Source organism: Pituophis catenifer, unplaced genomic scaffold (assembly GCF_029215685.1).
Source record: "Pituophis catenifer annectens isolate HBS135680 unplaced genomic scaffold, rPitCat1.0.hap2 SCAF_2, whole genome shotgun sequence".
Classification (NCBI taxonomy): Eukaryota; Metazoa; Chordata; class Lepidosauria; order Squamata; family Colubridae; genus Pituophis; species Pituophis catenifer.
In genome coordinates, this window is record NW_027256882.1 from 43,223,135 (window position 1) to 43,243,079 (window position 19,945).

Genomic DNA, 19,945 nt, shown 5'->3' on the forward strand with positions numbered 1-19,945 from the left:
CTAGCAGTTTTTCAGGAGAGCCTTTAAATTGTGCTTGATCAAGGCTAATTAAGAATGAGGAGATTGTTTCTATAGTAGTTTTTTTTTTTTTTTTTTAAGCAGAGGGCCATTTCAAAAAGTCCTAGGTGACTTTTATAGGGCCCCAAACCATTCAGCCATTGAACTGACTCTGTGGTTTGATACAGAATTCTCCTTCAGAAGCCCACGCCCTGGATGAGAATACCACAGAGGGGTGGGAAAACCGCATTAGACTTTGGACCGATCAGTATGAAGAAGCCTTCACAAACCAATACAGCGCTGATGTGCAAAATCTCCTAGAGCGTCATCTAAATGCTAATAAAGAATTTGCGGGCAAGGCGGCTGTGCTGGACACAATCAATAAGACTGAACTGGCCTGTAACAACACGGTTATCGGCTCCCAAATGCAGGTAAGAAGTCTATCCAAAAGTAGTGAGAGAGAAGTCAGTGGTATTCTTAGGGCGGGGGCAATTGCCAAGATGCTCTTTCTGCACTTAGATGTGCACTTTCCTTGCCTGAAAGAACTGGGGGAGGTATAATTAATTATAGCAATAATTTTATCCCTATCCTACTTCTCCACATTCAGTAAGATTGTTTTCAAATACAGAAGTAGGATTGTTTTTGTTTTTGTTTTTTAACGGATTTGGGTCTTTTATTCTTATTTTCAACCTTACAGCTTCAGCTGGGGAGAGTCACGAGGGTTCAGAAGCACCGAAAGCTTTTGAGGGCCGCAAGAGATTTGGCTGCAGATACCCTTATAATTGAATATCGTGGGAAGGTGATGCTAAGACAGCAGTTTGAGGTCAATGGGCATTTCTTCAAAAAGTAAGAGCCCCAAATAGTTGAGGAATAGAGGCCTGTTGCGGAGTTGGGGAGGGGGGAGGGGAGAACAGTTTTTTCTGTAATTGCTGTTTCTTGAAAAACAAACACGATGCCCTCCCACTGAGATTTTGAATTGGTTGAAGATAATGTGAGCCAATTTTTTTCCCTATAGGGAATTTATGCTTAAATAAAAGATCAGATGCACATGCACAAATGCATGCAGGGGTGCATCAGGTCATCTGTGAAGATTGCATCGGGTTCTGTGATGTTTGCCAGGAGGTTAAAAGGCTGTTCTTTTTTTCTTCTTCTACTTCCTCAGGCCGTATCCCTTTGTGCTATTTTACTCCAAATTTAATAGTGTTGAGATGTGTGTGGATGCCCGCACTTTCGGAAATGATGCCAGATTCATCAGGCGTTCCTGTACACCAAACGCAGAGGTAAACGGCGGTGCTTATGTGGCCTTTAGTATTTGGCAAATGTGATTTTGAGTTTATGCTCTACAAATCAAGCAGAGATAATCCCATGCCAATTAAGTGCAGAGGACTCAGACTATGCCCTGTGAATTTTATAATGCCAGAGCTATAGGGAAAAAAATTGTTTCATGGGAGTGCTGCAGCAGGGGGGGAAAAAAGGACTAATACTTTATGGTATCATTAGTAGGTGAAATTTTGATGTCTGTGTGTGTGCTTGTGCATTTCTCATTAATAAAATTCCATATTGAATGGCAAAACACTCCTTTTCAGTTTCAGGTGCATTTTCTTGTGGATGATAATCTTGCTTTTCAGGAGCAACCAGCCCTGCAGGAGCTGGTTTTTACAATTGTGAGAATTGTACCTTTGCAGTAAGACCAATGCCTGGCTGTAGTGTGTTAGCAGTGCTGCTTTTATATTGCAGGTTCGTCATGTGATTGCAGATGGGATGATTCACCTGTGCATATATGCGGTCGCTTCCATTGCCAAAGATGCAGAGGTCACCATTGCCTTCGATTATGAATACAATATCTGGTAAGTTGACTTGGTGGTGTTTCCTTGTTATTACCCTTCCCTCCATATTATTCCTTTTTACTTCCTATTATGTATTTCTTTTAGAAAAAAATTCTGAAGCATCTCATGTGATGGGGACCCCTTCTTTCCTAGACATTTGGCCCAAATAATTTTAATCTTCATATTTATTGTTTTAATGCTTCATAGTGTCGCTTTTATCTTGTCGTAAGCTGCCCAGAGTTGTGTGATAGTGAGATGGCCGGCATATAGATTTTAATAAATAAATAACATAATTTCTTGAGGTTTTGAAGAATGATACTAAAAACGCTTTTCTATCTTTTGTGGTGGAACAGCAATTATAAAGTGGATTGTGCCTGCCACAAAGGAAACAGGAATTGTCCTGTGCAAAAGCGGAGCCTGAACCCCGTAGAACAGCTACCTCCACCGATTCTGGACACTCTGATCGGAGCAGAAACTAGGCGCCGGAAAGCCCGGCGTAAGGAATTGGAGCAGCAGGGTGCAGCCTCAGATGAGAACAGCAATCCCCAAACCGAGGAAGTCTCTGAGGGTCCCGCTGCAGTGAGCGATAATGAGGTAATGTCCCCATCGTTATGGATAAGTGAGAATTGGTCATTAATTCTAGGTAAACTTAATCAGAGAATTAATCATCTTTTTTTCTGGACAAAGCTGAAAGGTCTCAGTGATGATCCTCATATAGCAATAGCACTTGAGACTTTATATACCGCTTCACATTGCTTTACAGCCCTCTCTAAATGGTTTACAGAGTCAGCATATTGCCCCCAACAATCTGGCTCCTCATATCTACTCGCAGTTGTGACTGCTTTTGAGGTTTTCTTCTCTTTCTCTTTAGGCTGCAGATAAGGAAGAGAAGCCAGAAGAGGAGAAGGAAACTGCTGTTGATGAGCTGGGAGGTCAGGGCAGACGGGCAAGTGTTTCTTAAATATTTAATTCATTCTAGTGTTTTGTAATGGCTATTGTCTTTTCCATTGGGCAGAGGTATTTTCTAGAATTTTCTGATAGGTTGTTGCTGAGTTACATTTCTCCATATATTCCTTTTTTTCCTCCTATGCCTGTGCTATTATAAATAACCGTGTAACAAATCCACCACATGAAATTGCATATATGTTGCACAAGTTCTGAGGTAGTGATCCCAGTCTATTCAAAATGATATAAAGAGGTTAAGGTTATGGGAATATGAATATTCACTAATGAAGCTATGCAGTCAAGACCAGATAGCTTCTCATATCAATTATATGCCTCTACTTAGACAATATATAGGACAACATGTAGGAAAAATCAATTCCAGAAGATAGTTTTTAAAAGTCTCTTCAGTATTTACTGCAGGCATGGCTGTTAATCAAGATGTGGATTAGTAGAATTTAAACAAGCAAGCATCTGCCACACAATACCCCAGGGTATTTGATTAGTTGTTGATAAGAAAGACAAAAATAAAGTCTGGCTAGTAACCATTACAATACCAGGAAGGCAGTAGAAGAGAAGAAAAAGAATTGGAAAAAAAATCATAAAATACAGATAGCTACAAATAGAAATAGAATTACTGTGAAAAAGGAAGGGAGGGAGGAGAGAAAAAGGAAAAAAAAAAGAGTACCAATAGTAATAAGTGCTTTAGGTGTAATTCCAAAACATCTAGAATACCATCGGTATTACAAAATCACCAGTCAGTGGCAAAAGGCAGTTTCCCTTGGAATAGTTTACTATCCTGCAACATACTTTTAATACCATTAAACAACAACTACCTATCCCAGGTCCTCGGGAAGGACTGGATAGGTGGATAAAAATGCCCAATCCAATCTAAACATCTGGCTGACTGTGACCAACCATAACTACTGCCTTTTATATATTTCAGTCAATTTAAGGCAAATATGCCTACTGCTTCTGTTTTCCCTATAACAACATTGTGCAGTGGGTTGGACTGAGAGAGAATGACTGATCTAAAGTCACCCAGCTGACTTGCGTGGATAAGAGAGGCCTAGAACCCCCATTCTAGCCTAACTTTTAACCACTTACACCAAAGTGTGTGTCTGTTTTAATGCATTGTTTCAAATCAGCAATATCAGTTCTGTATTCCCTGCCCTCAGAACAACTGTGAACTAAGCTAAATCCATTACTTGGTAATAGTGCACACTAAAATGCACAGAAGTGCATATCTTCTGTGCATCCTCTTCATAAGAGCTGCGGTGGAGCAATGGTTAGAGTGCAGTACTGCAGGCTACTTCTGCTGATCACCAGCTGCCAGCAGTTTGGCAGTTCACCAGGCTCAAGGTTGACTCAGCCTTCCATTCTTCCGAGGTGGGTAAAATGAGGACCCAGATTGTTGGGGGCAATAGGCTGACTCTGTAAACCACTTAGAGAGGGCTGTAAAGCACTGTGAAGCGGTATATAAGTCTAAGTGCTATTGCTATTGCTATCTTTGTTGTCATCATCACTGTTCTAACAGGAAGTCTGGGTATTAGGGTGTTGTTTCTGCAGTTTATCTCTGTGCCCTCCATAATCTGTGGTTTGAGTTATGCCCCATCCTCACTTTCTTCCCCTCAGAGCTGTATTAATTTTGATTTCTGGTTTTGTATGCTAGACCCGAGAAGATAGAAAGGTGGAAGCTATCATGCATGTTTTTGAGAATCTGGAAAAGAGAAAGAGGAGGAGAGATCTGCCATCGTCGGACAGGAGCAGCACAGATGCAGAGATAGTGGTTACTGCAGAGACCCCAGAACCAGAAGAAGCAAAACCTGTGCCAAATGAAAATGAAGATAACAGTTTGGCTTTAAATGTACCGGTGGCAAGTGCTCCGACCTGTGTCAGCAGCGTTGGGGTGAACACCCGGAGATCTTCACAGGCTGGGGTAAGAAGAACAATAGAATTGTTGAAGGTCAGATTGGAAAACTGCTGAATTTGGAGGGTTGATTTCATTGACAGAGTAAAAATCCAGCCACTTGTTTGCAAAATATAATCCAGTTGCTGGTCTGTCTCCTGTCTTCCCATCAAATATTGCCTGTGAGTTTTCTTGTTCAAGTAAACCTGTTAGAATTAGCAAGGCAGTTTGCTACAAGTCCTTAGCTGGCACAGACAGAGACAGACAGACAGACAGAGCTGGCACAGACAGTTCACCGTTGCCAAATGAATGCTAGGTTTGGAGATGTTAGGTTTGTGAAATGGAATTGCTGTCTACAAAGATTAGAAATCAGGGCATTTTGGTTGAGAAAGTGTCAACAAAAGTTGTGCATACTTTCTTGGGACATATAATACATTCATCTTTCCGTGTTTTAGTCCCTCAAAGGGGGAACTAGAATGTCTTTTCCAAGCTAGATCCTAAAGTTCAAGACACTGCCTTCATACTGTAAACCTGTAGCTCTTGCAGAGTACAGAGTACCAAAAAGTACAGAGTAAACTATGAATTCCTTGCCTTCAAAAGTTGTTTACATTGCAGGAGACAAATACAGATAAACCAGTCCCTAAACCGGCACCACCAAAAACACCACGGCCCAGGCCCAAAAGCCGTTTCTCGCGTTATCGGAGCAGTTCAGCACAGAGACTAAGAAGGCAAAAACAAGCTGCCAGTGCTCAGCAGTCTGAACTCTCTCAAACTGTTCCCGAGGAAGGAAGTGGCACCAGCACAGCAGTGGCAGCGGAAGTGAGCAGGGTAGAGGGCCCAGGAGAGGGGAGGCCACAGGTGGTGAACTCTGATCCAGTTGTGACAGCTGCTGCAGGATCCCAGACCAACCGGGCAGCACCCAAATACCCTAAAACAAAAAAGGTAAATGGGGAGTGGGAAAGGATGGGTAAAGGCATCCTTCCTAGCAATGACAAGAAGATAATTTTGCTTCATATAGCTCCTATAATGTGGCATGTAGCTTTAGTTTGTTTGCTTGTTTTTATGGCTAATGTTTATTAAATCTTAACTGGAGCAGGGGGATGGGTGGGAAGCACAGTCATCAAAATGTAAATTTGAATATTTCTTGATTTGATGTAGTCTTTCTCCACTGATTTTCATAACTAGTTGGCAGTCTAAAATAGAAAGCAAAAGGTTAGTAGCATTCAGCTAAACCCAAATGCCTGAATTAACGCATGGATTGTACCTGAGAGTATTGGTGATCCAAAGCATTTGCAACAAATCTACGTGCAAAAAAAATAATAATAAGGTTATTAAAGTTGGACTTTGCAAAATGTAAAAAAAGATGCCATTAGTGTACTTTTTTCCCCACAAGATTGTTTTTTTGGCACGGCAGCACAGAAATCAAAAGTTTCCCACAGAATTATGAAAGGGAATGTTGATTGAAATAAAGCATGAATTGTAAAAGCTGACCCAAGACTCTGAATAGTCTTAAGTGATGCCAACTCAGAATTATTGAATTGGGAAGCAAGCGCTCTAGTGAAATCTTATACTTGATTTATTGAAGCCAAGGAAAAATGACATGTTTTTTTATTCAAACATCAAAAATGATACTTTTATAATCAGATTTGAAGTCATCACTTTATATCTATTTTAGTTAATGTACTATCTTTTTTAAATATGATGCATGTGATGTCCAAGATTATAGAATCCACCATAAACACAGTGATATTAAAAATACTGTAAGACACATAAAATTCAATATGAAGAAAAACGTATCAGGTTATCTTTATTGTGTGAAATCTGGAATGCTTCTGGAAGACCTAGGAACTGGCATGTTTATTTGAATGTGCAGTCTTTTTTGCATAAATGTTATACTTTGAATTAAATCCACTAGAATTCTTTTACCATAATTAATCAGCTGCATTAGTAAATATTACATTTGAATACAAAATTAAATTACATTGAAATTCATTAATCAATCAATCTGGCATTTAATTACATCGGTATCATTTTTTAAAGATATTGAGTTGATTTTGTTTTAAAATGGGGATTTGACTGAAAGAAGTAAAACATTGTGGTTCTGAGAGTTCCCTGTACTTCAGAATTTTTAGTAAAAGATCGACTTTTGAGGGGGCTGTAGAGGAAGTAGTAATAAAACCAATTTAGACGAAGTTCCAAACTGAATATCTGCAGCTTATTTTTATATATTCATGATTATAACTGTAAGCCTCTCAGAGTCATTTTCAGAATAAGATGAGCAGTGTATAAATTTAATTAATGAATAAAATAAATAAATAATTTTTTTAAAAAGCCAGATGCCAGTCCTCTGCCTGAAACTATGATATTTCTGCCTATCTTCGTTATCTCACTAATGTTTGCACATTCTTGTTAACTTTATATAGTAAAATATGTCTATTTCTGTTTCTAGTATCTGGTTACAGAGTGGCTGAATGACAAAGCAGAGAAGCAGGAGTGCCCCATTGAGTGCCCTTTACGTATCACCACTGACCCAACTGTGCTGGCTACCACCCTGAACATGTTGCCAGGCCTTGTTCACTCCCCACTCATTTGTACCACCCCTAAACATTATATCCGTTTTGGCTCTCCCTTCAACCCAGAAAGGCGAAGGCAGCCGCTTCAGCTGGACGGGAATTACAGCTCTTGTAAAAAGGTATATTTTCCACTGTGTCGACACTTTTAATCCCTTGGCACATTCCACACACAGAACAAAGTAGGAGGAAAGCTTTATGACAGGGACCCCCAACCCCCGGTCCACGGCCCAGTGCCAGGCCACAGCCCGCTCGGAACCAGGCTACAGAAGTGGGTGAGTGAGTGTGCGTGCATATGCGCGTGCAAAACTGCATTTGTGAAAGTGATACGCACACAAGAAACTATACCTTCTCCCCTCCCTGCCACTGCCGCTGGTCCACTGAGCCAGAAAGGCTGGAGACGGCTGCTTTATAAGATCCCTCATAAGATGCTAAAATACTCTGTAATGTAGCAGCGATGATCTCTCACAGAATAGATAACTGAGTTTTAAATCAAACATTCAAAACATAGTCAGGTTATGTTTTGGATTACTTTCTAGGCCAATATTTCTCAACCCTTGGCGGTTTTAAAAAGTGTGGACTTCAATTCCTAACATTCCCCAGCTAGCATTTCCCGTGCTGACTGAGGAATTCTGGGAGTTGAAAGAGTCAGTATTACTTCTTATACCCCCTAAAGCAGTTTTTGTATATGTTGTGGAACTTACAATAATAGAGAAACCATGTGCTTTGGCAGCCTTGGTGTCCAGGAACTGTAGAATGTTATTTATAAGTTCCAGAACCCTCTATATGCTATTTTAAAGCCTTCAGTTTCCTGGTCATAAAACTAATCAGATGTTTTTAAACTTTAAACCCTAACTGTAGATACCATGAAATTTGAGACCAATTTTTAAACATAATTATTATTTAACATTTTTTTTTTATGTGCAGAGTAGTTGCATATTCCCTTCCACGGATTTTCAAACTTTCTGAAGATAAATGTTAAGCAATTACTTACTTTAAAAAAGAAAACAATCTCTCTCATATCACACTTAAGAATACACATAAATCACATGAACCAACATGATTTACATACTTTCACTCTGCTCACCTTTTGTGCCTCAGTTGTGGATTTAAGCAGCTCTCTTAGCTTGTATTGAAATCTGACATAAAAAGATGAGTTGCATCTGTTGAATTAAATTCACATTTCCATACAAAATTGGTCCCTAAATAAGCAGCTCATTGATTTAGGGCATAAACCAGTAATTTTCTTGTCATTTACTGTTTTAGCTTAAAGTAGCCTTTTCCAGTCTCCCCTCCAAATTCCAATGTATTTATGGGTCCCTTAGTTGAGAAAGACTGGTTTAAAATATTAATAAACAGAGTTTTACATGCTTCATTAAAACAAGAAAGTTTTGGTTCTGGTTTTACAACCTTGAGAGTTTCAGTATAGGAGTGATCTATTAATTTGGCAATATTGGCAACACACTAGCACAAATTTTGATATTGGCATTGATATAAATCTCTTATAAAAATGTGTTTAGTTCTTAAGACTTTAGAAAAAGCATTAATAAATATGAAATGTCACTTGCTTCATATTCGAAGCAGTAGATCTAGGTCTGCACTGATTATTTTTCCATATTCCACTCCATGTAGTTGGATTCCCCTACACTAAAGCTATTGCTACTTTCCTCGTTATTTTTAATTTCTTGTCCAGAATTTGCCAAGTCAAATGCGAATTCTTAAGTACATAAATGTGGAGAGAGAAAGAGAGGCTGTGCAAAATGAGATGTTGCTTAAAAGTTTAACTTATCTTTGGGATAAGATAGCAGTGGATGCTACCAGTGGAATTAAAACCATGTGTTGAAAATTTCTGAAGAACCCAGAAAGAATATGCATTCAGTAGTTTCTTTTTTTTAACAGCGTTGGATGAAGCAGGCTCTGGAAGAAGGAATGACTCAGACCTCACCTGCTTCCCAGGAGAGTAAAACCCAGTGTCTATACCAAAGCAACGAGAGTAGTAGCGTTTCTGGCATTTGCACAGAAAATACAGGTTGGTTGAGATATCTTCTCACTACTGAAACATTAACGGGGAGGGAAACTCTTGGGAGTTAAGTCCTGAACAGTGATTTTTTATCATTATTATTATTATTTTAAAGCAATCTTTTGTAAAGAGAGTTCTGCAGCTATTCAGGCATGACCACCATATACTTAAAAAGAAAAAAGAATTTACCACAATTGTAGGTTAATAATAATATAGATAAGAAATATGAATTTTGCACACTGTGCACCTAACTGATGCAGATTTTGTAACAAGCGAGAGGTTAGGAGTGTTAAAAGCCAATTGCTTAAATCCTGCCCTACATGATCCTGGGCAGCTCTGCATTTCTTAGTTCATCTGTTAAGCTGCTGCCGTAAAGACACACAGGAAACCTGTGAAAGACGCATGGGTGGCATTTTCTTCCTTTTGCTGGGTGGTTGCCTTGGGTGAGATGAACAAATTTAATGCGCACACCTGAGTAAAGGGCCCCCTTCTCCATCAAGACCAAGAAATGGGTACTCATACAGAAAGTGTACTGCATGAAAAGTCAAGAGTTTTATGCTTAATACTTTTCTCCTAACGCTTTCTAGGGAGATAATTGGTTAACCAGTGGGCACCTGGTTACAGAGCAGCCACTCTGCAGCAGAGCAGCTACCTTGCTACATCTGTGAGCGAAGCAAAAAGCTGAGTTTTAAAAATAGTAACTTTACATCTGTCTTTGCAGAGGAAGAGGGTGGCGAACCCCCCAAGTCAGGGATCAGTTTTCCAAGGACGTCAGACGAGGCCCTAGGCAGTGTACAGATAACTGTGTGTTGCACAAAGGTTAGAGCCATCTAAAGTGGACAAAGCACTAGTTCTGGGCAAATTTGCAATGTTGAGTGAGTGAGAGCAAAAGGAAAACTGGAAGGTTTTCTCGTGATCTAAAAGATTTGTGTGAATTTGGAGTGGTTTCTAAGAGACCCACTGCAGTTGTCTGGTGGCATTAAAAAAAAAAAAACCCTCAACAAATATTTGTCTTTTGTCCCAGCTCAAGATGTATATTATATATTCCAGTGTGTGGTGCATAGTTGGGAAGAGCAGCCATGTGTAACCATGAGGAGATTTCGTGACCCAAGAATGAAAGGAAGCTGGGTGAACGATTGTTTAGAGGAGATTGTTTGTAGACTGAAAGGCAGCATCTCAAGAGAGGAACAGCTCAAAGTACTTGAAGCAGTTAGTGGAATAGGAACTAATGAGACTTGGCTGGGGAGCTATTCCACAGAAGACGTCTTAGCAGTTAACGTCTTTCCTTCCATTCATAGGTATCTAGGGGCCTCTGTTCAGCTAGAGTTTGAATTGTGGAGGGTGAGAACCATTTTTTTTTTCCAGTAGAAAGACAAACCCGAGAGCGGTGTAATGGCCAATGGAACAATCCAGTTTCGTTGTATGTTTCAGCCAGTGGGGAGTTAACGAGTCTTGTTGCAACATGGAGAAATTGGAATTCCCACATTGGCAGCCCGGGAGCCTGTAGACAGCTTGCTGCACAGCTGGCAAAGTGTTCTAAATGATCCAACGATGGAAATCAGGGCTGATTGCATGGATTTTATCAATTTTCTTTAGAGATCATATAAGGACAGAATGCTGTGCGCGTAGAAAAACAAGCCCAAAAGTGTTTCTGGATGTATATGGAGTTATTTGAAGGGTTTGGTCTGTTGTGAAAGTTTAGATATGTGGGTGCAAAGGAAAACAGCCTCCATTGAAAAAGGATGTGGGGATCTTTAAGTCTTTTTGTCGTCAAGAAGTGGTTCCCCTTATCCCAAAGATACTACTGCAGTAGTGCTTGAATAGGAGATAATGAAATTAATAAGACCTCATAAAGAAAGAGTGGCGTTTGGGGTTGGGAATGACAGGGCAAAAAAAGCTGAGGAGAGTTCAAATTAATTGGAAGGTGAAAAGAGTGCAAAAATAAGGCCCGGTTGTCGGTACCAGGAACTTAACTGCAGAAGAGTAATGGAGGACGTACAGGAAAGCCATTGCGATATGGTGGATAAGATTTTAGTTTAGGACCAGGGAATTCCAAGGTCCAGTATTCCCTCAGCCGTGGAAGAAACTCACACTTTATTGATTAGCTATTAAGCCATATTAGAATCCTCAGAAGCTCACTGGCTGACTTTGGCTCAGTCCGTCACTTTCAGTCCATTGTCTTTATGTGATGTTGATTGTGAGGAAAACTGGAGATGGAAAAGTAGGATATAAACCAAATGAATAAATGAATAGGCTGCTAAAAGCATGGTATTGGTTGGTGGTTAGTTCCTGTTCAGCCTTGGTGTACACATCCATGACAGGTTTTCCATCAACTGAGCTTCATTACAGAAGGTGAAGAAAATGAATGTGAATTTGTATGGAATAGGGCAAGCCTGGTTTTTATAAAGACTTGTGGTATTTCTGTCTTGACTACAGCTCTGTATTGTGACAAGTTTCCTGTTGCTGTATTAGTCTAACAAAACAAATAATTTGGAGTTGTTTGCTTTTTTCTTTTTTTTTTTTAAACTACTGAAGGGCCTGAATTTGACTGCTTTCAGTTGAGCACTTTTTTCATTCCTGAAAACATCCATTGAGTCCTGAAATTGTCCTTCTTTTTGAATATTTTCCCTCATTTCAACTTTTGCATTAGTTTTGAGTGATTGTTAACGTGGCAGGAGCCAAATTTAAAATGCCAGGGGTACATGTATAGAGGGATTAAATTTTGAGCACGATTGAGGGCTTTATAATAGTAGAACGTCATCTAGATTGTATGTTAAATTACAGACGTATTGAGCCCTCTGAAGAAGTGGAAGTCTCGCTATCTGATGGAGCAGAGTGTTACTAAATTATTGCGGCCACTGTCTCCTGTCACTCCTCCGCTTCCTGACTCCCTGGTTCCAGATTCGCTGAGCCCACACCTCACCACGTCCTCCTCATCTGTGCCAGGAGAGGAGGAAAGTCGGAGTGGCTGCGGTGTGATCTTCTCCCCGATTCCCTCCTTGGCTGCTAGTCGCTGCAATACTCCACTACAGTTTGAGGTAAGCTGAGCTAAAAGGTGGGGGAAGCAATTCTGCTTGCAAAAACTTAGGAGACGTGCATCAAAATTACTTGGAAGAAGAACAGTTAACACAAGAGGCGTATGGATGACAGTTTCAGAGAACCTTCTGAGTTTATTAGATACAGGTAGCCCTCGATTTACGACCACAACTAAGCCCAAAATTTCAATTGCTAAGCAAGACAGTTGTTAAGTGAGGTTTGCCCCACTTTATAAACGTTCTTGCTGCAGTTGATAAGTGAATCACTGCAATTGTTAAGTTAATAACGCAGTTGTTAAATGAATCTGGCTTTCCCCATTGACTTTGCTTGTCAGTAGGTCGCAAAAGGCGATCACGTGACTTCGGGGCACTGCAACCGTCATAAATATATGCCAGTTGACAAGCATCTGAATTTTGGTCACGTGACTGGGGATATTGCAGTAGTCCTATGTGTGAAAACAGTCATAAGTCACTTTTTCAGCGTGTTACACAACTTTGACTGGTTACTAAACAAATGGTTATAAGTCGAGGACTGCTTGTACCGATAGGGTGAATTATCTGTTCCCTTATTGCTATGTAAATCAGAGTCACTGGTATTAGTGCTCCTTCTCATAAGCGCTGCTCGAACTCTTTTTCTCCCTCCTTCTCTTGGTACTTTTCAAACATATGGCCAAGTTCACAGAATCCTTATTCCCCCACATGCATTGCCTGGTAAACCAGCAACTGAGCCCATGTTTTGCCATCTGCATTAGACTGTTTCATCAGATTACCATTCCTTTCATATTTGCTTCTGTTTTTCAAACCTTTTGGAAACCTTTAGATTTTAAGACAGATGTGAACGTGGAAGACTTTGTAGTTTTGTAGCTTTCTTACAGAACAACCCAGAGTCAGTGTGTTCATTCTCAAGTGTCCCATGATGACATCCCATCTGTTGTGTGAGGGGGATTTGAAATTTCAGCGTTGGAAGATGTGGCTATCCTTGCATCTGCCACTCCTCTTAATAGAACTTGATGGGAATAACATTCTCTTGATTGCTGACTCAGTTCATCACTGAGGATTCAGAAGTTTTGACTTGACTTGTTTCTTACATATGCTGGCATCGCTTATGATCCAGCTTCAGCTGCTCACTGTTAGGGATGGGTTTGAGTTCTCTGCAATTACCAAAAAAAACAAACAAACACCAAATTAAAAACAACTACAATAATCTAATTTCTGTTGCCTTTAAATTACCACAAAAACCTTATTTTTTTCTAAATTGAAGGGTCCTTGGTGCTCTCTGAGCTTGCTTGTTTTCTTGAGGACATTTCATTACCCAAACCAGCTAGTGATGTTGCTGCACTGATGTTATACCTAGTTTGGGTAATGTAATGTCGGCAAGAAAACAAGCAAGCCCAGAGAGCACCACGGACCCCTCTTTTCAACCCTGAGCTACAAATATTCTCCTTTATTGTCCTCCCCCCCCCCCAGAATTGGCAGTTTTTAACTCTTCGTGGTTTATTCTCTTACTGTTACCCAGCAGACAGCAGGGTCCCATTTCTTGTTCAACCCCTGCCTTCTCACATTTTATTATATATTTTTCAGATACTCTCAAATCTATTTTCACATGTGAGAAAACCACAAAACTGGTCCCAAGAAATCCTCAAGAACTGTTTCTTTTAAAAATAATAGTTTTAAGAGTTACGCTATAAGCATATTTGTTTCATTTTTAAAAAATAAATATGCTGTTATTGTAGCTCCATAGGCAGTATCACATTTCACTGAGGTCTCTTGACCCAGCCAGTCTTCTAGATGCTGACATGAGAAGATGCTAGGGAATTGTAGGTTGAGGCCGTTTGTGCTCCCAATTTGAAATGCTGCTAATTCGAAATTGGCACCGGAGGAGAATTTGTCAGAATCAGTCTTAGTCAATTTCTGCCAAAGCTTTTCAATTTCTGCTTTGGCAGAAGCAAAACTACTGCAATTGACTGTGTATGAGTGAGTCTTTTGTCCTCCCATCCCATATTTTTGTAAGAAAGACCTGGGGTGCATTAAATTCCTCCCATCTACATTTTCTGTACTGAGGCTTTGTTATTTATTCTGCTCATTATTGCATTTTATTTTATTTAAGCTTGTCTCTGCTGCCTTTTCAAGACTGTTCAAGGAACAATGGTTAAACTGCAGAGCTTCAAAATTCTACCTAGAAATACAGGCAGCACACAAGTTTATAAATTCATATGTCCAGTGTAAATCAAAACATATACGTAGGAATGTAAATCAAAATAAACCTTGAGCAAAACATTATTAGCGTGTCCCTAAACATTGAAGAAATTCAAATAGCTATTAAACCAAGCCAAAGAAATCAACTATACACAACGAGCACAAAACACAGTGACTGCACAAAAATCAGCTAGGATAGTTTGAGGAAACAGACTAGTTTTATAGCTAGTGTCACATTTAATTGTATATATACTACTATTGAAGAAAATACCATATTGCACATTAAGACATTACAATAGTTAAGATTTTGCAATCTGAACCTGTGCAATTAGTTACATTTTTGCCTGATATCCCTTTTTTTAACCAGTTGTGAAATAAACTTCCAAATTAGCCTGGAGCAATGCGAGGTCATTTTAAGCAAATCTTCCTGTATGTCATATTGTGTATATCATTTGCTCAGGGAGAAATCAGTTGTTACACTCCTACAGTGTGAAATCTCTTTTCTAACATAATGAATTCCTGGGCCCATTATTTGAATTAAATTACTATAGGAACATAACATTTGGGATATACTTGAAGTAAAAGAAAGTGAAAACTTACCTCTTGTAATGTAATTAAGAGGTTATACAGCTTAACGTTTTGCTGTTTTACTCCTATCCTCTGATTATGTATATATATTATTATTTCACTACTTTTTTTCTGCCTTTCCTATAGAAGTTCAAGTCAACATATATAATACAGGTAGTCCTCAATCTATGACCACAATTGAGCCCAAAATTTATGTGGCTAAGGGGGAAATTTGTTAAGAGGGTTTTATCCTATTTGACGACTTTTCTTGCCACGTTTGTTAAGTGAATCACTGCAGTTGTTGAATTAGTAATATGTTTTAAGTGAATCTGGCTTTGACTTTGCTAATCAGAAGGTTGCAGAAGGGGATCACATGACCCCTTCTGATCACGGTAACCATCATAAATGTGAGTAAGGTGTCAAGCATCCAAATGTAAATCATGTGACTGGGAGTGCTGCAATGGTCATAAGTGTGAAAAATTGTCATAAGTCACTTTATTCAGTGCCGTTGAAACTTCAAACAGTGACTAAGCGAACTGTTGTAAGTTGAGGACTACCTGTATTCCAGCCTTCAATTTTAACATCCCCCAAGGCCTATGAGATAGGTTAGGTCATAAGATGAGAACTCACACAAAGTCATAAAGAGAAGATTATGAGTATGGATATAACCTTGCATTTTTCCCACTCCTGGTCCAGCAATCAATCCACAGCACCCTCCTAATTTTCATGACTGGCAGCAGATTTTGAAGGTAGCCTAACTCCCCCGCAGCAAACAATTCGTAATAGAAAGAATATCCCCAGCCCTGTATACATCTAAATTATTTAATGCTTTTACGAATGAAGTTTTAATGCAACAGCATTGCCCCCAGAAACCTTTCTTACACATCATGTCCATCTTCTCACTGTGAAGTAAGTATGCTAACTTCATGTCTACTGTGGTTGCCCATTGGAGGAGTAACAGACTTTCCTGCATAATACTTCACTAGTCAACGAATGTTCTCCCTTGCCTTCAGTGTCAGGAGGTTTGTCTCTGAATACCAGTTTCTGGGCTCCATGAACATTTTTCCATGTTCTGCTTCTAAGCTTCCTCTTTGCCTCTTTGGCTCAATCCAGTATAAACTCCTACACTCAGTCCCTCCCCTCAGTGCTCCCTGACAGCAAGGCTTATATGGAGTCAGTTCTGACTCGGCTGTGTATTAGTAGGGGCTTTGTCACTCAAGAATGCCCTATGCTAGTTCAGGCTGACTTTCTGGTCTAGACATAAGATTAATTTAAAAAAAAAAAAAAGACAATATCCTGATTTCTATGTGGTCCTTTGACTTGGGCCTGTCATGAGATATGATAACTCTTGTCCTAAAGTCTGTGTAATGTTTTGTAGTCTTCCCCTACAACTGCTGAGGACTTGCCCAGGAGAGTTTATTTTTCTTTTCTTTTCTTTTTTCTTTCTTTTCTTTTCTTTTCTTTTTTTTTTTTGCTCCAGAATAGTTGTGGCTAACCTCTATGCTTGGAGGTTGTTGTTTTATTATTTTTTTTGTTTTTTGTTTTTACTTTATTTTATTTTGCCTCTTGACTTGTAAAATTAGATGAATAACAAGATGCTTTTCCCTCCTAGAACGTATCCTCCCCTGAGAGTACCCCTGCGCATAGGCCCGAGTCCCTGTCGCCCGAGGTAGTTATCACACCATCTCAATTGGAGGCGGAGAGTGTGTGCGCTTGGTTTGTGTGTTGAGCAAATGTGTGTGTCTCGGAGGGAGGAGGGGTGTGGGGGGGAGGAAGTTGCAGGAGAAGGAAATCGATGGGGAGGAAGAGAGTAGTCAGCTTCCTTTGTAGTTCTGGTTGGGTAGAAAACAGGGGAACATGATATACATTCTAGTCCATCCATCTGAAGCAGAGACAGAAAAAATGAACTGAAACAGCATAAGCTCAAATAAACCCCTTATTCTCCTTGTTTCATTACAACATAAGATTATTCTGCCTCTGCTCTACCCCCAGGTCCAAATTCTTTTGAGATACAAATTCTGAATTCAGGCTAATAATGCCAGTTAGTGAACACAAAGGAAGTCTTCATTAGATTTTGAGGGATCTGAGATAAAAACATAATAGAATTTAGAGGGATAATTGGTTTGATTTGCTATTGCAGATGCCAAGGGTGTGTTTTACTGTAGGTTCCTATCAACCTGCATGATTAAGCTCCACTTCACTGTCTAGTATTAAAATATGTCAGTTTCAGTCATAAAATAAATGCTTAAGTAATGCAATATAAAGATCAAAAGGATCTTTCTATTGTCAGGTGGCTTAAGACAGTGTTTATTAAGCTTTCAAGGCTGCCTTCTGCAACCTGGTGGCCACCAGCTAAGTTCCTACCACTAAGATGCCTGAGCAGACTAGGAAAGCCTCTTAAGAGGGGTTAGCCTTAATATTTCTGCTTAAAGAATAAGCTGTTTAAGATTGCATTTCGCTGTGCCTGTATTCTAAACATTGCCAATTTTTTGTTGTTGTTGTTGTTTTTGTATGGTGTTCTCGTTTTTGTAATCTACCCAGATACCTTATGTGGTCTTTGTGTTTGTCTACCTTTATTTCAAACCAAGATGGCTACCCATAACTAACAGAAGCCTGTTAACAGAAACCAAGATGGCTACCCATAGCTAACAGAAGCCTGTTGAGCCATGCTTAGAAAAATGCCACTTCTGAGCAATTTTCATTTTCCCACTTCTTCAACTGTGATGTATCCCAGTATAAATGCAAGCAGGCCAAGTTGCATAAAGAACCTTAGCCTCCCACAAGGGAGGCACTTTTAGCTGAGGGAAGGCCAGCATTTGAAGTTTGGCAGCCTGCAAACAAAGCGTTGGGATGAAAGTGCTCTATGAAAACTTAGCAAAACGGCAGGGGGGAAAAAGGCTTATCGGCAGATTCTGATAAATGGCATACACCTCTAGAAGAGATGTAGTAGTATGCAGATGATAGGCAGCACACTGGCCAGCAGGCCACGGCAGCTTTCCGCTGCCTGCTGTTCTTGAGACTAAATGGGTTAAAGATAATGATAATGTACTCCATTATCTCTGCATGGCTTTAGATTGGAGAGATTAATTCAAAGATTTTTTTTTAAAAAAAAATAAATAGTAAAACGAACAGTCTCTCTAGAACAGTGTTTCTCAATCTTGGCCACTTTAAGCTGTGTGGACTTCCAACTTCCCAAGTTCCCTAGCTGGCCATGTTGGCTGAGGAATTCTGGGAGTTGAAGTCCACAAATCTTCTAAATTGCCAAGGTTGAGAAATTCTGCTCTAGAAAAACTAGAGCCCCACATATCTTCATTCTTCTGAGGTAACTTTTTATAATAGCTTGGATCAAGATGGGGTTTGGAAGCAAGGGAAAAGGGGAAAGAAGTACAGGATGCAAAAGAATCATCTCTTTTGATTAGAACACATCACATCTTGCTTGATTTTAAAACAGTTGTACAGATATTAGGGGAAGATTCCTGTAAAGGAATCTTGTCATTGTGACAAGATAACATACTTTATGTAGGGAACCACCCAGGATTCCATCGTCTAGTGGTTCCATCATCTTGTACTCTACCATCTACTCTTGTCAGTCTCTGTGTTGAGGAGATTTCTGAATGATGTGGTGTGAGAAAAATGTGGTGTGCTTATGCTGCATGGTTGTAATAGTCGTACTGTAAAGTAGCTGGTTGATCAGAACATCCGGTGCGTGGCACAGTTGCTTGCCTTGAAATTTGTGTTTGATTCTTCCCCTTTTATTGAAATGGTTGTGATGTTATATGTGAAATGGGTGACCTTGCAAAAACACCAAGGCATTTGGGGGGGGGGGAATTGACATTTCCATCCCAGATGGGGGAGGGACCCTGAGATTGTGCAGAATCTGCTGCCTGGAAGAACAAAAAAAAAAAAAAAAAAAAAGGACTGTTCAGGTAGAAGAACAGGTAAAAAGCAAAACAGAGCAGAAAGATTGCAGCGGGTTAGGGAGCAAGCAGTGGGAAAGTGGTATATGCTGTTTTTGCCAATAGGGGAAATATTTCATAACAACCTCTTTCTTTTTCTCTCTCTTTGTGCCCCTTTCTCCCTGGTTCTCCACCCTATTCGATCTCCTTTTCTTCCCTGCCCTCCCATGCCCTCTTGCTGGCTATTGTAGCTCTGCCTCAGGACAGACCTGGACATGCCAAAGGCAGGATTCCTGGACGCTGGTGCTAACAACTGCCTAGAGAGACCTTCGTTACTCGCCACGGGGCATTCTGATCTAGCATCCCAGCCCTCAGATACCAGCTTCCTGGGAAAGAGCATGGAAACCCAGACTCTGCTCAGAAACTCTGACCAAGCTTTTCGGACAGAGTTTAATTTAATGTATGCCTTTTCCCCTTTGAACGCGATGCCCCGGGCCGATGGATTATTAAGAGAGTCTCCCCAGATGGCCGATGGGAAGCTTCTGAATCCAGATATGGGCAGCTGCAGTTCTCCTGCAGAGGGATACTTTGGCAGACATGAGCAGGTGATGCTTAAAGAAGCAGTACATGGCTCAGTGGTCCATTGTGAAGGAGTCAAACCTGCCCCCCAGAACCCTCCACAGAGAAAAAAGGTGAGTGTGTGGGGGGGGGGAAGCAGAAATGTTCATTCCTGAAGGAAGAGAGCAAGGGAAGGAGCATTAAAGGGTGAATTGGGGGTTGTAAAAATACACCATGGAAATCCTGAAAGAAGAATGAGCACATAACATTCTGATAAAAATGGTAGCTGAGAAATTTATGAATAATAATATATATAAAACATTAACTTCAGGAGAGATGTTTGTAGAATGCATGTTGTTCATTTTCTGCTGTGCTTTTGCTCGTGGGCTTCCTGTCATCTTAGGAAATGGGTTTTTTTTTAAGCGAGCC

General features: G+C 40.1%; 1 protein-coding gene across 1 annotated transcript in view; it reads left to right on the plus strand.

Annotated features, from left to right (window-relative positions):
• The window catches only part of SETD5 (SET domain containing 5), a 63,220-nt gene that overhangs the window by 35,263 nt on the left and 8,012 nt on the right, over positions 1 to 19,945 (plus strand). Inside the window, exons 8-20 of the mRNA XM_070936757.1 lie at positions 186 to 428; positions 695 to 843; positions 1,160 to 1,277; positions 1,735 to 1,844; positions 2,177 to 2,417; positions 2,695 to 2,769; positions 4,438 to 4,704; positions 5,290 to 5,616; positions 7,124 to 7,366; positions 9,144 to 9,273; positions 12,049 to 12,302; positions 16,675 to 16,731; positions 19,210 to 19,650. Coding sequence (XP_070792858.1) covers positions 186 to 428; positions 695 to 843; positions 1,160 to 1,277; positions 1,735 to 1,844; positions 2,177 to 2,417; positions 2,695 to 2,769; positions 4,438 to 4,704; positions 5,290 to 5,616; positions 7,124 to 7,366; positions 9,144 to 9,273; positions 12,049 to 12,302; positions 16,675 to 16,731; positions 19,210 to 19,650 — 2,655 coding nt within the window. The remainder of the gene's footprint in view (positions 1 to 185; positions 429 to 694; positions 844 to 1,159; positions 1,278 to 1,734; positions 1,845 to 2,176; positions 2,418 to 2,694; positions 2,770 to 4,437; positions 4,705 to 5,289; positions 5,617 to 7,123; positions 7,367 to 9,143; positions 9,274 to 12,048; positions 12,303 to 16,674; positions 16,732 to 19,209; positions 19,651 to 19,945) is intronic.